We start from the raw sequence: 17,703 nt of genomic DNA on the forward strand, positions 1-17,703 counted from the left end.
CATGTGTCAGAATTTCATTCCTTTTTAATGATGAATAACATTCCATTGTATTTATATACCACATTTTGCTCATCCATTCATCTGTCAAGGAACACTTGGGTTGCTTACATGTTTTGGCTATTGTGAATAATGCTACTAGGAATACGGGTGTACAGATATCTCTTTGAGACCCTGCCTTCAATTCTTTGGGGTATATTCTCAGAATGGAATTGCTGGGTCATACGGTATTTCTATGTTGAATTTTTTGAGAAATTGCCATTCCACTTTCCACAGCAGCTGTACCATTTTACATTCCCACCAACATTGCACAAAGGTTCCAATTTCTCCACATCCTCACCAACACATGTTATTTTCTGTTTGTTTTTTTTTTATGGTAGCCATCCTAATGGGTAGGAGATGGTATCTCGTTGTGGTTTTGATTTGCATTTCCCTAATGATTAGTGATGTTGAGCATCCTTTCATGTATTTATTAGTCATATGTATATCTTCTTTAGAGAAACTAGTCCCTTGCACATTTTTTATTTGGGTTGTTTGTTTGTTGTTGAGTTATAGAGGTTCTCTATATATTCTGAATATTAACCTCTATCAGATATATGACCCAAGACTGTCTTTTTACAACTGATCTGTTTGAACCAGGATCCAACAAAGTCACATTTATATTAGTATATTTTATTGACTACTCTCTCTCCCTGTTTCTTTCCCCTGTCATTGACTTGTGGCGGGATCCAGGTCCATTGTCGTGAAGACTTGTACTTTTGTATTTTAACTTTGCTGCTGCACTCCAAAGTTTCCTGCTTTTGCTTTTGGCAATTCCAGCAGTGAGTCTTCCCTATTGAAAAATGAGAGTGTCTCTATCAGAGGTTCCTAGAGGACTAAACCAAAAATGAGAAGAGGAACCTGTCTCGGTATCTGGGAACCTGCTGGTGGCGGGGGTGGGCGCTGGAGAAGGAAGGTTGGAGGGGTGTGAGCCTGGCCTGAGAGAACAGAACAGAACAGAAGCTTTTCCCATGAGGCGACTGGTGTTACCCAGAGACTCCCAATGATCGGGAACAGACCCAAAGACTATCCCTCCAGCCATGGGTGGCACAGGGCAGATGCTGGGGGCACCGCTGGGACCATACTGCAGCTCTGCTTCCCAGGGGACACTGGAGAGGAAGATCCTGCCTCAGGACTGCCCTGCATACGTGAGGGCCTTCGTAGATGTCCTTGAGGGCACAGGGGCAAGGCTGGGGAGTCTCCAGCATCCAGGAGGCTCAGATCCAGGACATGGTAACAGAGAGACCATTGAGAGAAAAGCTGCGGTCGCTAATGTCTGGGCATTCTGAAAGATCACTAGAGTTATCTCCAGGATTAGGAGTATGGGTGATTTTTTTTCTTTATATTTTCCAAATTTTCTTGAGTGAATAATGAAAAAGTGATACATTCTATTTAAAAATAGATCAACACCTTTAGGATTAACACAGATATGCCTAAGGATGACCATTATTGATAACAACTGAGTTCTCCAGAGAACTGTGGGCTGGAATGGGCTGGGACCTAAAAGAGCAGCCCCTGCCCACTGGCTGGGCCTGACCCAGGAGCATGGCACAGTCCCGGGAAGACCAGGCTTGGTGGAGATGAGCAGTCTCCCCTGCCTCTGGAAATGAGGCTGCTTTTCCTGGTTTTGCCTGCAGCCCTAGTGAGGCCTGGGGCCTTTAAGGGAGGGGGCCCAGGCTTCAGGATGCCCCTGCCAAACCCAATGGAAACTACCCAGTGGGCCAGTTTCTCTTACCCAGGAGAGCCTTATCCTAGCTTACTGCTTCCAAACTCGTAGACACCAACAAAACCCACTGCTCCCCAAGTAGAGAACTCTTTATTGTAAACCCAGGATACAGAAGGAGAAATGACAAACATAGGCATTTCTCAGCTCTCTGAGATTCTCACAATGCATACAAAACCGTAGTAAAAGATAGTTTCCTAAAATTGTTTTAAAATACCTCCCAATATCAAAGTGGGGATAGGTGCATGGTAGCTAAGTGCTTCGTCAATGTCATGCAGAGAGGGGCCTCCAGTCCCTCTGAGACCCTGAGGAAACGTACCTTGCCCCCCCCATGGCTGGAGGTGGAGCAAAGAGGACACACATTTTCTATTAGATTTAGGGTCCTGGGTCTGCCCTGGGTCAGAGACCTGAGACCATGACATTTTCTCCTCAAAGGAGAGCTTGAGGGTGACTAACGTACAAATGTGCGGGGGAGGGAAACACAGCTGTGTCTGCAGCTAACTTGCTGTGTGAGTTCAAGCAGCCCTCTCTTGCTCTGTGCTCCACTGAAGGTATGAATACTGGCATAGTGGGTCCTTTCCAGAGTCTGGTTTTAAATGAAGAGGGAAAAAAGAGAAAAGGAATACAAGAGTGTCCCATCTTTGTCCAGGGTTAGACCCCCTTGATGGTTGGACTGTCCCCACCAGCCGTTCCTAGAAGCTGTACCCAGGGAAATATGTGCATGAAGGTGGCTGTGTGTGTGAGGGTGCACGTGCATGTAGATATGTGGCTGTGAGTTTGTATGTGTCCATGTACCCATAAGCCTTGGGGCAGGAGGCTCTTGTGTGATCACTGTTTGTAAACTGGTCCCAGCAAACAGCTTTGTAAGGCAATCAAAGTACAGAAGGTTGGTAGGACAGCTCTCTGGGGGGCCCAACGGGGAAGCTTTCCTCCTTACACTGCCATGGTGACCCAGCCCCGGAACCCAAACTTGATGGATATGCTGGAGGTCAGGATCCTTCTCATGCCAGGCAGAGGTGAGAGTGTGATCACAGGGGTGTGGAGAGGTGGAAGGAAAAAGCAGTCCTAGACAATTGGGCCAATGTCTTGGGGACATGTCCCACTGAAGGTAGGCAGAGGCTGGGAGGGGTCAAAGAGAGAGATAAGAGGTGGACCCATTAGGGAATCAGGTTCAAGGTAGGATCTCCCCATGCTGGGCCAGCCTGCTTCCCCATCTGCCCCTGGGGGCAGGCGGAGGAAGTGGGATATGAGGTGGGCAACCAGGCACTGACGTATCAGTAGGCACCATCATGGAAGCAGCTGCCCCAGCAGTGCCGTGGTCCCCACAGTGGCCAGCATGTGGCCCAGGCAGCCAGCTCTCTCACAACCAACATTTGTCTCCCCTAGGAGACCCAGACCAATGTTTCAACATTTCCTACAGTGATTCAAACACAGCTACTGCCTGTTCTCCCCACCGTACTTAGTTCTCAGGTAGAGAAACTGAGGCCTAAGATGTGTGGACAGGTCAGAGCTGGCTCCGCTGGTCCTCTTCTTAGTCCCAGCTAGCTGTGGTTTTCACTCTCCTGGCTGATAACCCAGCAAGTGGACGTGACACTTGCAGCCACTGGTTCCACGCAGGACATGAGATGTGATGTCCAGATATGTATAGTGGCTGCAGATGTGTCTATGGAGTTGGCATCTCCAAGAATTGAGAGGCAAGTGGAACACAGATTTCCCTACAACCACAGGAGGAAGCAGGGGCAGAAGTACATGTACAGGCAGACAGACGCACGCACACCCAGGGTCCCCAGGCAGTCTTCAGGGCAGGGACAGAGCCTTGGCGAGGCGAGTCCAGAACCAGGACTTGGTGCAAGGGTTGGTGTAGTCACAGACAGTGATGAACCGTAGGATGCTGGGGAACTCTTTCTTCATTGCCTTGTACTTGATGGGGATCAGTCGTTTCTGATGGGCACCTGCAAGCCAAGGGATGCAGAGATGGCACCAGGCCCTCGCCTCATGATAGGGTGGGACCAGTCCCCAGCCCAGGGGTTAACAACAGCCCTCCCTCAACTAAGCATCCCTGGCACACATTCACCCACACAAAGGGCATTCATGTGTCCACACCCTCAGGTGTGTAGAGACCCAAAGGAGTTCCTTGGTGCTGTATCCATGGCCCTTGGTGAGAGAAGGCTGACATCCTGAGAGCCCGCCCACCCACTCCTCTGTGGCAAGGGCAGGGCTGAGCTTACCTGGAGAGAGGCTGAGTGCAAACTTAGTCTGGAAGTCACATTCCTTGCTTTGCAAGTAATCATCGGAGACAACCACCACCATCCTGCGGCACCTAGGGGAGAGTGGGCAGGCTGCAGGCACTGTGGTGATCTAGTTCAGCTTACCAGGAGACAGCCTTGGAAGGAGCCCAGGGTGCCCAGGCTAGACGGGGCCCAGCTGGGAGAATCCCAGCATCTGGATCCCTGGGCAGGGCTTTGCGCATCCACCCACTCACCCCCTGAGCTTAGCTAACCTCTTCTCAATGAGTTCACTGGCGATGGACCAGACACAGGTGCCAGGCAGGACATCGCGGTCAGACACACACAACTTCAGTCGATAGTTTGTCTGCTCCAGCTGCCGGATCATCTCCTGCACAAACTGGATGTCGCTGGGGCAGTAGCAGATGAAGGCATCAAAACGCTCAGGCATTTGCCCTGGGTGCAGAGCATAATGGTGATGGTCAGAGTTCTACAGAAAGACTGGGGTGGAGCCTAGCCAGGAGCCCCCAGCCTAGGTGACCCTAGACTAATCCTGGGATGACATGACTCAGAGAAAGCGCCCTTCTCAGGAGAAGAAAGATGAATGCCTCCCCCTCTGCCTGCCCCAGGCCAAGCCGTGGGTTGACCATGAGACAGACACATCATTTCATGAGAGTCTCACACCAGCCCAGAGGTAGGACTATCATTGTTCCCATTTCTTAGTTGAGGAAACTCAGGCTCAAAGAGATGTGACTTGCCCCAGGTCCCACAGCCCATCTGCTTTCAACATCTATGCTCCTAAAACCACAATGTCCCATGGCCCATCTGTCCCGCCCGGCTGAAGGGAGCAGTATTGGGCCCTTACCCAGGGGGTCATCGAGCGTGGTGATGCCTGCCAGCTCTGCCGTCCGTGGGACACTACTGTCTACCGCAGCCACCTGTAAGGGCTTCTCAGACTCCTGCTGCTGCTGCTTCAGGATATACTTTTGGCAGTCCTCTTCTGTGGGAAAGAGACAGGTGTGGCAGGCTCCCCAAGGGTGCGCCATGCCTTTACCCACAGTCAGGATCCAGCACCTGTCCCACCTCCCTGGCCATGTTGTGCTCCAGGGCTTCTCCAGCCCACTGGTGCCATCCACGGTTCGACAGCTCTGAAAAGTTGAGCTCCCACCTGGCTCTGACCATCCCAACTGGATGTCAGTGGTGTTCTGGCCATCTGGGAAGTCATCAAGGTCAGTCTCGTGTATCTCTGTCCCTTTGCCCTGGCTCCCCTTCCTAGGGCTCCTGAGATACCAAGATCTGCTTCTTCTAGGATCCACGGCTGATGTAGGGGCTGGGTACGCAAGAAGGGCTCAGGAGACCCAGTGTTTGTGTGCGGTGAGGGCAGAGGCCCCAACCAAGCAAGCTGTTCCTGTCAGTGGGCCACTGTCCTCATGCCTATGCATGTACATCAGAGAGTAGCAGGAAGGGCTGAATTTCCCAGGGACCTGAGGTTTCCAAGACTGTTAGCTTTCAGTCCCTCACCTGCCCTCTTGCTCTACCTGAAGCAGCCCAGACCCCCACCCCGCAAGAGGACCCCGATTCTGACTCTGGCCCCACGTGAAAGCCTTTCCCTAAGCTGTTTCCCTCCGTTCCTCTCCTGGCCTTCACCTCCTTTCTCCTAACATCTCGGATACTGAAAGAGGGGTCCCACATGGTTCCCCCTCTGCAGGCTGCCTCCACCCCCAGGAAGGAAACGAGGGCCTCTCCAGGGAAGACTGGATGCTGAGGTCAGCGAAGGTCAGCTCCCTCAACCTCACCCCACCCCCACCCCGGGTATGAGGACGGGAAGGGGGTGTCCTCACCAATGCTGGGCCCCAGTTCCACCAGCACGTCGTCGCGGCCCAGCTTGGCGAGCAGCTCGAGCAGGCGGCCCACGGAAGCGCCAGGGCGTCCCTGCCAGTCGTCCAGCAGGCTGCCCGTGGGGTCGGTGTGCGTCTCCAGCTGCCGGATCTCCAAGTACTCGAAGTCCATCTCCTCGGCCAGCGCCGTCCAGTCAGCCGCCACCTGCGTCCGCACGTTCAAGAAGAGCGACAGGCGGCGCCGCACTCGCACGTTGAGCGCAGCCAGCGGCAGGGAGGACGCGGAGGGAATGTGGGGCGCGGACCCCACGCCGGGGCCTCCTGCAGCCATGGCGGGCCGCCCTGGAGCCTCCGCGCTGTGGAGCCGCGTCGCGGGACCGCGCTTCCTCCTTCCTCCCCGGCCAACCCCCCGCCCCGCCCCGCCGGTTTCTCTTTCCGAGAAGCGCCGCCCTGCCCTACAATCTGCAGTCACGGCAGATGTGCGGAGGTGGGGGCGCACCACCCTTGCCCTTGGGGTCTCGGGGACGGGAATGTGGTAACCGGAGACCTCTCCTCGAACAGGGGGGTGGGGGAGGGGGAGACGACGACGCCCCTTCGGGGGTTGTAGGAAACAGGGGCCTTGCTCTTTTGGTTCTGGTGGAGTCACATCCTTTCCATTGGGGATCTGAAGGGTTCATACGGTTCTGCCTTCGAGGATGGCGGAGAGGGGGCAAGGGGGGAGGCATCGGCTGTGTCTCCCCACCTGGATTTCTTGGAAACATCCAATCCTGCCCGTAGGAGTATGGGGAGTCCCCAACCATACACTCAGAGGTGGCGGTGGGAAAGGGCATCCTGCCTTCTGGAGTCTGAGGCATGCCACGGCCCTACCCTTTAAAGGTGGGGGACACCACCCTCCCCTTCGGCGCTGGGGATAACCTGGCGCTTTGGCCTTTGTTGTCTGGGAGAAACCCAGTACTACTCTCCGGGGTCTAGAGAAACACGTTGCCATTGGGAATCAAGGGGCACCTGGTCTTGCTCTTTAGGATTGGGGGTAGGTGGGGGAGCAACACAGTCTTGACCTGGGGAGCGCTGGTTCATTCATCGTTCAGCAGGTATTTATAGATCACCTAAGTGTCAAGCATGTTGCAGAACCCCGGATACAGGGTTGTTCACTGCCTTGGTGGAGCCCTCAGCCTAGTGGAGGTCAAATCATCCCAAATGACTGTAAAATTGGTGAAAAGAAGTGTCTGGTGCTCTCTCTCCAGATAGGAAGCTTGTCACATCTCGGCACCTTTGTACAATCCGTCTCCTGCCGCCCCAGAATCCCAAATTCCCTCAGGCTTCTCGAAAGACTTCCCAGGAGAGCCCAAGCACTGGACTCTGGGGGCGTTTCAGAATTTTTTTTTTTTTTTTTAAAGATTGGCACCTGGGCTAACAACTGTTGCCAATCTTTTTTTTTTTTTCTGCTTTATTTCCCCAACCCCGCTCCGCACATAGATGTATATCTTAGTTGCAGGTCCTTCTAGTTGTGGGACGTGGGACACTGCCTCAACGTGGCCTGACAAGCGGTGCCATGTCCGCGCCCAGGATCCGAACCCTGGGCCACCGCAGCGGTGTGAACTTAATCACTCGGCCACGGAGCCGGCCCAGCGTTTCAGAATTATTTAGGTCCCCTGGCTTGGGTGCTGGGAGACAGGACAGCAGAGAAGGCTAGGAAGGAGAAAGAGGAAGTGGAATCCGGGCCTCCTAGTTCCCGAGCAAGAAGCCGTGGGCGGGGCTCCTGGCGGGCAGTGGGCAGGGCTGTAGCGGAAGGGGCTCCGGGCAGTGGCGGAGTTGGTTTCAAAATACCAAAAGTGCTCTTGGTGGCCCGCCTCTGGTTTGGCAGTAGGCGGGGCTGCAGGTGGAAGGGTTTTCCGTCTGCATTTCTGGGCGGGGCTTCAGGAAAGCCCACCTCCTGGTTGGCAATCGTAGGCTACGGTAGGCGGGGCTTTGATTGGAAAGCTCCTCTTGGCGGAGACCGTGAGCCCGGCTTTAGGTGGTTTGGTTTGCGGCGGGGGGCGGGACGTCGGGCAGACTCGCCTTCCAGTTGGCTGAGGCGGGAGGTGGGCGGGACTTTGGAGGGAGGAGCTCGTCAATCCCGCAGGGCTGTGGGCGGAGCTTAGGCTTCCAGGGCAAAGGTGGCCTGCGCCGGGGGGGGGGGTCAGTTGGCTCCCGAGCTGTTTTCCCGGCCGGTTGGGCGTCTGCCGGGCCGAGCTGCGCGATGCAGAGGTTGCAGGTGGTGCTGGGCCACCTGAAGGGCAGGCCCCATTCCGGCCCGGAGCCGGCGCCGCGGGCCGCGCCATGTTGGAGCAGCACTCGGTGGCCGGCGGACGAGGACGTCGTGGTGGTACACGGGCGGCGTACGGCCATTGGCCGAGCGGGCCGCGGCGGCTTCAAGGTGAGGCCCCTAGGGCCGGGCGCCGGGTGTGAGGCTGCGGCCCGGGCGGGCTGGGGTCTGGCTCCTCTGTTCGGTTCCCCTCGGCTCCGGAGGTGCCTCCGCGCCCGAGCTGTGACCAATCCTCTCTGGAGTGGGGATGGGGGTGCGGGGGTCCCGGAACCCCGTGCACCTCCGGCCGGGGGATCACCGCGGCCGCGCTTCCCGCTGCAGGACACCACCCCTGACGAACTTCTCTCGGCCGTCATGACCGCGGTTCTCCAGGACGTCAAGCTGAGCCCGGCGCAGCTGGGGGATATCTGCGTGGGTGAGCACACTACCCAGGCCGTTCGCTCCGTTCTCCTCGCCTTCCCATCCCGCCAAGGCCCTCCTCAAACATCTTCCCACCCTCTGGGCACTTTCTAAGTGTTTTCACTGGGGAGAATGTCGACGGTCTCCACGCAGTAGAATTTAATCGTCTCTTTAGGGCTAGACTGCACCCCACTCCTCACCTCCCACCCCCGTCCCTGGGCACTTTCTGCGCCCCCTCCAAGCACGTTCTGCTTATTCAGTATGATAGAAAGCAGGGATCTCAAGTGATAGACATTATAGCGCAGAGACTTGGCTCAGGGGTTTGAGGACACCCTAGGAGACAGGAGACCCATCCTGTCTGTGACACGACAGACTAGAGGGAGCATCAGAAACCATCTAGTCCAGCCCCTCACTTAACAGATGGAGAAACTGAGGTCTGGGGAATTTGCAGCAGAGCTTGGACCTGACTCCAGGGACTCTTGACCTTCAGTCCAACCCTTTTCCTCACTCCTCCTCCTCTAGCCTCAAAACATAACATAATATGGTGAGAGTCTCATCAAACAGGTGCCACCCCTACGTCGGGAATCATTGTTCCATTTCTGGAGTGCCTCCAGGGCTTGGTGGAACGCTGCGGCAGTTGTGCGTTTTCAGAAACTCGTTTCCCTAACTCACAGGACTGGTTCGCTAGACTTGAAGCTTTGCATTGCATTCTTCTTTGCTTTCCGTGTTACCTTTAAAGGCAGGCACCCTGCCCTGCACGTGCTGATTTGGAAAGCAGGGTACATGGGCGAGGGAACTGGGGACCCCCGGGGACTGGGGCTAGTATGTGACAAGCTGCTGTATAGCTGGCTACCCCTACTCCAGACCTTGAAATTATAGGTTAGCCTGCTGAGGAGTCATGTTTCTGAGGAAAGATCTGGAATGTCCACTCTCTGGTATTCATAGATGTACCTTAGTGCTCAGAACGCCTGGCACTGAATTTGTTTGTTGTCCACAGGAAATGTGCTTCAGCCGGGGGCTGGGGCAATCATGGCCCGAATCGCCCAGTTTCTGAGGTAAACTTCTCTAGTTCCAGCTCCAGGTTAGCCATCTCGACTCTTGAGTGGGCTCAGGCCCAGGGAACTCAGCCTGTGGGTCAGAAAGAATCAGGTTGGACACTAGACCTGGAGGCAGCCAGTCCTTGGCATCTTTTCTTGTGGACTCCTACTTTGAAGGGAGGTTGTGTTGGTGATGCTGAGCCAGGACAACAGGGCCTTTGAGACGAGCAAACGCTCTCTGTGGCCTGATTTTTAGCCAAAGTCAGCTTGTTGCTTTGCCGTGTGTAAGTGTGGACTCTGTCCTGTTTGTCAGGTTAATAACCAGGTAGGTACACTGAAGAGTGACTTTGAGCTTTTTTGCTAGTTGAGCAAGCTGGGACCTCCAGGGGACACCCCATCAGCAGAGACTTGGGTAGGGTGAAGGGTAGCCCAGGAGGGGCCTTGATAAACTTGCCCTTCACCACTTGCTGTCCTAAGACAGGGAAGGAGTGCTTAAATTATTTTCACATGTAGATTTAAGAACCGCTTACCTTTGTACTCCTAGCTGCATGTAGAAGAAATAATAGGAGTGTTGGCCAGTGAAGGAACAGGAAAGCTGACAAAACCTCCGGGGACTGGGAGAGGTTCAGACTGCTTAGCCTGGAGTTTAAGGACTCCCAGATGTTCCTTCCAGCCTTATCTCCCAGCTGCTCACTCACCTCGACTGTCCCTCTTTCAGCCAGGCTGTCTGCCCCCTGTCTTCCCTACACTGGTCATTCTGTCCCCACCTCCTCTCTCTGCCCTAACTAAACCCTGCCCAAACACAGTTCTACCATCTTGGCCTGACTTTCCCGAGCTCCCAGGCTTAAAATGAGGGGCCCCTTCCTCTCCAATAGCTAGTCATGTGCTTCCTTGTGATGTGCTTTGCCATCTTGCTTTGTTATTTCGGTCTCTGCTAGTTGATTGATTTTCTGTGTGCTGGTCGGGCATCCTCTAGGGCAGTGTACTCTACACATGTCAGCATTCCTCAGGTGGTGCATCATACTGAGTAGGTGTTTAGTGAACATTTGGTGGATTGGGTGAAGGGGTAGTAACTAAGTAGTAAGGAGTTAGGGGACCTGGGAAAGGTTAACTAGGCCTAGGAGGCTATCCGCCTTAGAGGGTCTTGGCAAAGCCTGGCCTGAGCGCTAGCTCAGGTTCCCAAGCCTGGCTGCACACCAGAATCACCAGAATGCTTTCACCCCCTTAGGTTCTGAGTCCATGGTCTGGGGAGGGCCTGGGCTTTGTATTTCCCCTAGGGCTTTATACCCTTGGCCAGGGCAAGTGACATGGGAAGGGCAGCCCCATCCGCTTCTAGGGCTGGGCCAGTGTGCGAGCTTGGGGGAACCCACCAGAACAAGGGAGTAGAACACCTGGGTACCCATCAGGGTTTTTTGTCCAGCTGAGAACAGGCTTTCCAGAGAGGATGGGAACATAAAGGGTTAGCCAAATGGTTGCTAGTAAGACCGAGAAGTGGGGATGGTTTCCGCCCTCATACTTTAGACATTTCTTTTGGTCTGGTTCTCTGTCCCAGCAACAGGCCCTCTTCTCTGTTCTTTGGGGAAAACAGAGATGTATAGTTTTCATTTTCGAATCTTGAAAGGGGGAGAAAGAAGGATCCATGTGGCCCAGCCAGCATTCCCTTGCCTTTGGGCTGTGTTTGGCCTTGGGTGAGGAGAATCACAGGATAAAAGGGCACATGCTTGTGGAGCCCTGGGGAGCCAGTGCCTGCAGAGATGGGGTCTGGCCTGGAGTGGGGACAGGGCTGCTGCGTTTGTTCCCCTGGTCTTTGCACTCCCTAATGGGACAGTCATATTGGCCAGGAGCACAGGCCTGCTTTCCATGAGGGGGGGGCTGACTCTGTGGTCTCACCTTCTGTTTCAGTGACATCCCAGAGACTGTGCCTTTGTCCACTGTCAATAGACAGTGTTCGTCGGGGCTCCAGGCAGTAGCCAGCATAGCTGGTAAGTTGTGCCTGGGTGGGTACCTGCTGCCATGGCCTGGCCTTGGTCCTGGCTCTCTGGGTTTGGATCAGCAACGTCACTGTCTTCTGGGCAAGCAATAAGGATTTCTGAGAGGACTCTAAACACAGAAAGAGTGAAGGAGAGCCCCTTGTCACTGCCCCTAGTCTTTTCTAGACACTCCTGGGGCTTCCATCTCTGAGGCTGGGGCTGAGTGCCACTTAGAGACTAGGTGGGGAAGAGGTTCCCTTGTTCCCGAACATGTGGACTCTGGTGAAGGATGTTCATGAAATGCTTTTATTGCAGGTGGCATCAGAAATGGGTCTTATGACATTGGCATGGCTTGTGGGTAAGAATTTCTTTATGCCAGAGCTTATTAACCACCTTGTAACAAAAAAGATAATTTTCATCTCCTGAATTCTCAGAGGCTAGCATTTCGGGATTCTCCTCAACCCCGTTAGGCAGCTGGCTGGGAGTGGGTTCCTACAAATTCAGCTTAGAAGTAGCCCCCAGCTCTGGCTGCCCAGGAATTGCTCATACCTCTCAGCACTAGCCGGGGAAGGAAGTGGGCTTTTAAAAGCTTTCTTTCTTGGAAATCTGTTAGGCTGGAAAATGTGGGTGAGGCTTTTGAGAAAACAGAGTACTTGGGTTTCCTTCTGTAGCCCTTGTTGATTCATGATGCTGCTGAGAGAGAAGTTGCAGTTTTGGTTCCCTGAAGCAGGGGACAGCTGCTTACTATGTGGCTAGTTGTTCATTCTGTTAGGCTGTCTGTCCCCTTGTCCTCCACCCTAGTACCAAGGTGGAAACTTCTGAAGGACATGGTCAGGTCTGTGGTGATTTGGTCACTGTCAGCTGAGACTCCATCTCAGGGATGGGCCATTAAGGTTGTACTGGGCAGCACCTCCAGGGAGGGCAAGGGCACTGGGGCCCAGGCTTGGGTGGGCATCTGGGCTGGGAGGGCTTGGCAGGTCCAGGGTGGCGAGCAGCCTCAGGGTGCCCCCTCTGCCTCCCAGTTCTTTATAGCGTTTCTTGATTGGAGCATTGCCGGGTCATCACAAGGCTGTGCCCGGTGTTTGCAGTTGTAAATAAAGCCAGAGACCACACTTCAGGCATTTTGGCAGGGCAAGGGCCACTGCCCAGTTTGTCCTCTGAAATCTCTCATGTTCCTCTGTCATACTGGGGAAGGGTGGGGTGTGGGTAACTTGAGAAGGCTGGAGACTTCATGAGTTTCTTAGAGGGCATCCGTGTCCCCAAGCAGGTTGAAGACCATGTTACTAGGGTATTAAGGACCTGGGCCAGGACTGTCCCCCATAGGCTTTGATCATGAAGAGTAGCCCAGGGCCTTCTAGTTGGGAGTGGGCTCTGGGGCCAGACTACCTAAATTTGGATCCTGGCTGAGTAACCGTGGACAAGTTACTCAGCCATTCTGGGCCTCAGTGTCCTCACCTATAAAATGGGGATCACCACATCAGCCTTGTTGAAGTTGATAAGATTAATGGAATAATAACAACAGCTAACACTCTAGGGCATGTATCATGTGACTGACACTGTTCGAAGCACTCTAATACCTGAAAAGATTTTAAAATAGTGCCGGGCATGTGAAAAGCATTCAGTTAGAGTTCTGTGTTAGCATCCTTTGAGGCCTTATGTTCCCCTGCCTCCTTGAAGCCCTTTTTGACCACACTGAACTGATTATCTCGTCTTCCTCTCAGCTCCTCGTCTATGCAGGTCAGATTGCTCTTGGATCTGCAGCTTTTTTAATATTTGTCTCTTCTCTCCCCTGGATTTGTCGTCCCTGAGGGCAGGGCCTGAGCTTGGCGGCTGTTTCCCCAACGGTGGCTGACACTAGGCAGCTTTCCTTGGGAACTGCCAATCAGCTGATGGGCTGCAGGCGCAGTTGTGTTAGGGAAGCATGGCCCTGCCCGGGAGTGTGGACTGTGGTGCTCTGTGCTGGGGTAGGGTGGAGGTGGAGTGGGGCTCAGCCCTGTACCCCCAGCTCTGCCTTGCTGGCCAGTGCCCTGCCCTGGGCTCCCAGTCAGCCCACTGGACTCCCTGGGGCTCCCTGGCTATTTCCCAGCATGTGCCAAATGCACAGCTATCTCAGGGGGAGTCCTGCTAGTGATTACCTCCTCCCCCTCCCTCCTCAGGGTGGAGTCCATGTCCCTGGCTGACAGAGGGAACCCTGGAAATATCACTTCACGCTTGGTGGAGAAGAAGAAGGCCCAAGATTGCCTGATTCCAATGGGGTGAGTGCCCGCCCATAGCTCCGTGTGCCTGTGCGCCCGTAGCTCCCTGCCTGGGCTGGAGCCAGGTATGCAGGAACTTTGACCATCTTGTGCTGGCGATGCTAAGCCCTGGCCTCCTGCCTTTGGGTCTGGTCTATTCTGCAGGGACTCTGGGGATGGGACTTGATGCTGCCCCTGACTTCCCTTCCCTGAGGCCCCCAGGTCCTCTCTGACCCAGCCTGTCACTCCCACCCTGAGGGGCTGGATCACATGCGGGACAATGGCAGCTGTACCCCAAAGCCGTAGAGGCCTAGAAGGTTGAGGAAGGGGGAGACTTTTGATTCCCAAACATCCTGGCTCCACTGGATGTGTGAGATTTGAGGCTCAGAGAGGGGCCATGCCCTGGCTGCCCCCACATCCAGTGACCATATCTCTGAGAGAAGCTTGTAAAGCCAGGAGCCCAGGCTGGAAGACCCAGCTGTGGCTCTGGGTTCCGAGGGTGAGGGGAGGCTCCAGCCACGGGGAGCAGAAACCCTGTGTGGCCTTCCCAGAGGGCACTTGGGCGTCCTCATCTCCCCACATTAAAGCAGGTTTCCTTGAGGCGTAGGAGAAGCTGGCCAAGAGTAGCCAGTGCCCCCACCCATACCCTCATCTGCCGCTTGTCTCTTCTGTGCTGGTCTCTGGTGTACAAGCTTAGGATCTGGCCACCGTTGCTGACTCCCTGTCTGTGCCCCTGCACTGAGTCATCACTGTCTCTGTGGCACAGACTGCTCCTCCTGTTCTCCCCTCCCTACAGCCCCAGGGCCCCAGAGTTCCAAGCACAGCTCTAGAGCCCGGCCCGGTTGCCCATGCTATGTGCTGTTTGTGTTCTAGGATAACCTCAGAGAACGTGGCTGAGAGGTTTGGCATTTCACGGGAGAAGCAAGATACCTTTGCACTGGCTTCCCAGCAAAAGTGAGTGCTGTTTGAGGAGGGATGTTTAAAGGGCTGGAGAGTGAGGTTTTGAGGCTGTCCTCAGGCTGCAGCTGGGCAGTGAGTGGTTCACAAGCCTCGTGTCTCCCACGGGGGAGAGGTGGGCAGGGACCAGAGCCACTGTGCATTGTTAGCACTTCCGTGTCCTATTACTGTCTGTTGACCCCGAGTGTCTTCTCCCTTGCTGGGCCTATTTCCCCATTTATTCATTGGGGTGTAATGAGAGCCAGAACTCTTCCCTAACTGGCTGTGGTTGGGTGATCAGACACAGTAGCTACAGGCTTCTCTGGATAGCAAGGAGTGTAGGGCCAGGTTCTGGGCCACTTCTGTGTCTGGGGTAGCGTCCTGAGGCTGGAGAGGACATCAGAGGAACCCCAAGGGCTCAGGCCTCTGGGCAGGGACAAGCTGAAGTTGGCAAGCCCAGCTGCCCAGAGAGAGGACAGCAAAGGAAGGGAGTGGTTTCTAGCCAGGTGGGCTTCTCTTGAGGCAGTGATTCTTAGCCACCTGGGGTCAGGTAACCATCTGAGAATTTAGTGAAAGCTGTGGATTCCTCCCCATGGGAATGCCCCTGGGCACTTACATCTTACATATGATTGCAAAGATCACTCTAGAATGCCTTGTGCTTTTACGCTGTTTAAATACTAAGATTCATCAAACATCATCAAACATCAGTTTGGTGTATGTCATTTTAAATAGGGAGAAACTGAGGAACAGATGAAATTGAGCCTTGGGGTCAAATAGAAAAGTTGGCAGAACCCAGCACAAGTGTTCCTAGAGCTCCATCGTCAGTTTGGCAGGAGGACAGAGCAGGCTTTGTCCTTCTTGGGTGAAGGGCTGAAGGGGGAGCCACTACCTCCAGACCTCCTCCTCCTTCCCTTCGAGGTTGTGATTGGCTAGGATCTGAAGACCTGAGAGTAATGAAGGCCCATAAGGCCTTGGGCCTCCCACTCCCAGGGCCAGGTGGGCGTAGTAGGGAACATACACCAGTTCCTCAGAGCTCCCCCAAGGCGAGCATGTCCCCACATTTAGCAGCCTGAGCTTGCGTGTCTGCCCCACTGGGTGGAAGCAGCAGGGAGGGACCCCAGGAAGAAAGGGAACCTCAGGGGAGCCTGAGCCTGGCTGTCCATGGTGCTGGCAGGGCAGCCAGAGCCCAGAGCAAGGGCTGTTTCCAAGCTGAGATTGTGCCTGTGACCACCACGGTCCACGACGACGAGGGCACCGAGAGGAGCATCACCGTGGCGCAGGATGAGGGTATCCGCCCCAACACTACCATGGAGGGTCTGGCCAAACTGAAGCCTGCCTTCAAGAAGGGTGGCTCTACCACAGCTGGTGAGACTGGGCTGTGGGGGAGGGTATTCTCCACTGGGAGCCTTGAAGCCACCAGGCAAGGTGGACATGAAAGGGGGCTGGACCTCTTCAGCCCTGCCCTGACCCCTCCTTACCCCTATGATTTGCCTTTAGGAAACTCTAGCCAGGTGAGTGATGGGGCAGCTGCCATCCTGCTGGCCCGGAGATCCAAGGCAGAAGAGTTGGGCCTTCCCATCCTTGGGGTCCTGAGGTCCTATGCAGTGGTTGGGGTCCCGCCTGACATCATGGGCATTGGACCTGCCTTTGCCATCCCTGTAGCTTTGCAAAAAGCAGGTAAGACAGCTCCTTCACACCCTAGATCTGGATTACACTCCTGTCTCATGCTGTTGCTGGCGGGTATTGGGGGGCAGTTGCTGGGGGTGGTCCTGTGGGTGCTACCGAGTGAAGGTGGGGCAGGCTAGCACCCCTGCCCCAAGCCCTTCCTGGCCTCATAGCTGGGACCCACTCACTTATCTAGAACAGAGACAGACATACCAGGCAGCCTATAGGCCATGGATGGGGTAGGGCCCTTTGGAGAGAGTCCTGCTAAGGCGCCACTGGGTTAGCTCAGGCCTTTCCCCCTTGCCTGCAGGGCTCACGGTAAATGACGTGGACATCTTTGAGATCAATGAAGCCTTTGCAAGCCAGGTGAGCCTTTGTTTCTCAGCATTGCCCAGACACCCCAGTTGGAGCCAGGGCCAAGTGGTGCAGGGGACAAAGGAGGGAGCTATAGCTGACGCTCTGCCTCCCTCCAGGCCGTCTACTGTGTGGAGAAGCTAGGACTCCCCCCTGAGAAAGTGAACCCTCTGGGGGGTGCAGTGGCCTTGGGCCACCCACTGGGCTGCACGGGGGCTCGACAGGTCATCACGCTGCTCAACGAGCTGAAGCGCCGTGGGAAGAGGTGAGGCTGGCTCCCCACGGGGGACACCCAAGCTGGGGCATCCAAGGGGGAAGTGTACATGTGCATTCACACTCTGAGCTGAGGATATGGAGCTGTGAGCCCTGTTTTCCCTGAGGGCCAGCTATGAAGGGGACCCTGGCCTGCAGCAAGCATCTGCCACCCTGTGTGTGTGCCTAGGTAGGCAGTCAGGGAACTGCGTGCCCATAAACCTGACATCCTCTGTGCCCACGAAGGCCTTGGTCTACCAGCTCAGCCTGGTCGGGGGAGAGCTTGGTGGTTGGGCCTCTGCCTTTTGTGGCTTCACCCAGTCAACACAGTTTTGCTTCCACAGGGCATATGGGGTGGTGTCCATGTGCATTGGGACTGGAATGGGAGCTGCTGCTGTCTTCGAATACCCTGGAAACTGAGGCTCTGGGCTAAAGGCACTACTTAGTCCTGCTCTGGCAGCAAGAAACAAACACCACTACAGAAGTGGCACCATATAGGCAAATCAAGGCACTGCAACTAATTTGGAAAACGTGAACACTCATGACACAGTACAGGTGTGGGTGAGGTACTCGGCCACCCTCTGTCAGGGCCCCTCTCACTGGGACAAAGTCGGCGTGGGTGACCCAAGCCACCATGTAATTCCTGGGGGAAATTCCTGTGGATGAGGAGTGGAGTGGACATAGTAAATGTGTCTTATCTTATCTTGGTGGCTGTGCTTTTTCCCACGG

General features: G+C 54.8%; 2 protein-coding genes across 4 annotated transcripts; one reads left to right on the plus strand and one right to left on the minus strand.

Moving 5' to 3' along the window:
- Positions 1-1,833: 1,833 nt before the first annotated feature.
- Positions 1,834-6,662, minus strand: MYD88 (MYD88 innate immune signal transduction adaptor). Of its 3 annotated transcripts, none has more exons than XM_001488549.7 (5): positions 5,826-6,662; positions 4,850-4,984; positions 4,260-4,440; positions 3,988-4,079; positions 1,834-3,711 (listed from the first exon to the last, which is right to left on the minus strand). In XM_001488549.7, the coding sequence occupies exons 1-5, from the start codon at positions 6,151-6,153 to the stop codon at positions 3,557-3,559; spliced, it is 891 nt and encodes a 296-aa protein (XP_001488599.3). In that variant the 5' UTR covers positions 6,154-6,662; the 3' UTR covers positions 1,834-3,556. The 3 variants fall into 3 exon arrangements, with proteins under 3 accessions (XP_001488599.3, XP_070094084.1, XP_070094085.1); XM_070237983.1 differs by having other exon boundaries at positions 4,850-4,981; positions 5,826-6,261; XM_070237984.1 differs by having other exon boundaries at positions 4,279-4,440; positions 5,826-6,226.
- A 1,130-nt stretch (positions 6,663-7,792) lies between these two features.
- ACAA1 (acetyl-CoA acyltransferase 1) lies at positions 7,793-17,676 on the plus strand. The gene is made up of 12 exons (XM_001488559.6): positions 7,793-8,238; positions 8,449-8,542; positions 9,524-9,581; positions 11,466-11,545; positions 11,849-11,891; positions 13,690-13,788; positions 14,641-14,721; positions 15,878-16,068; positions 16,201-16,380; positions 16,679-16,734; positions 16,842-16,987; positions 17,319-17,676. The coding sequence occupies exons 1-12, from the start codon at positions 8,062-8,064 to the stop codon at positions 17,392-17,394; spliced, it is 1,281 nt and encodes a 426-aa protein (XP_001488609.1). The 5' UTR covers positions 7,793-8,061; the 3' UTR covers positions 17,395-17,676.
- The last annotated feature ends 27 nt before the right edge of the window (positions 17,677-17,703 follow it).

Source organism: Equus caballus, chromosome 16, assembly GCF_041296265.1.
Source record: "Equus caballus isolate H_3958 breed thoroughbred chromosome 16, TB-T2T, whole genome shotgun sequence".
NCBI lineage: Eukaryota > Metazoa > Chordata > Mammalia > Perissodactyla > Equidae > Equus > Equus caballus.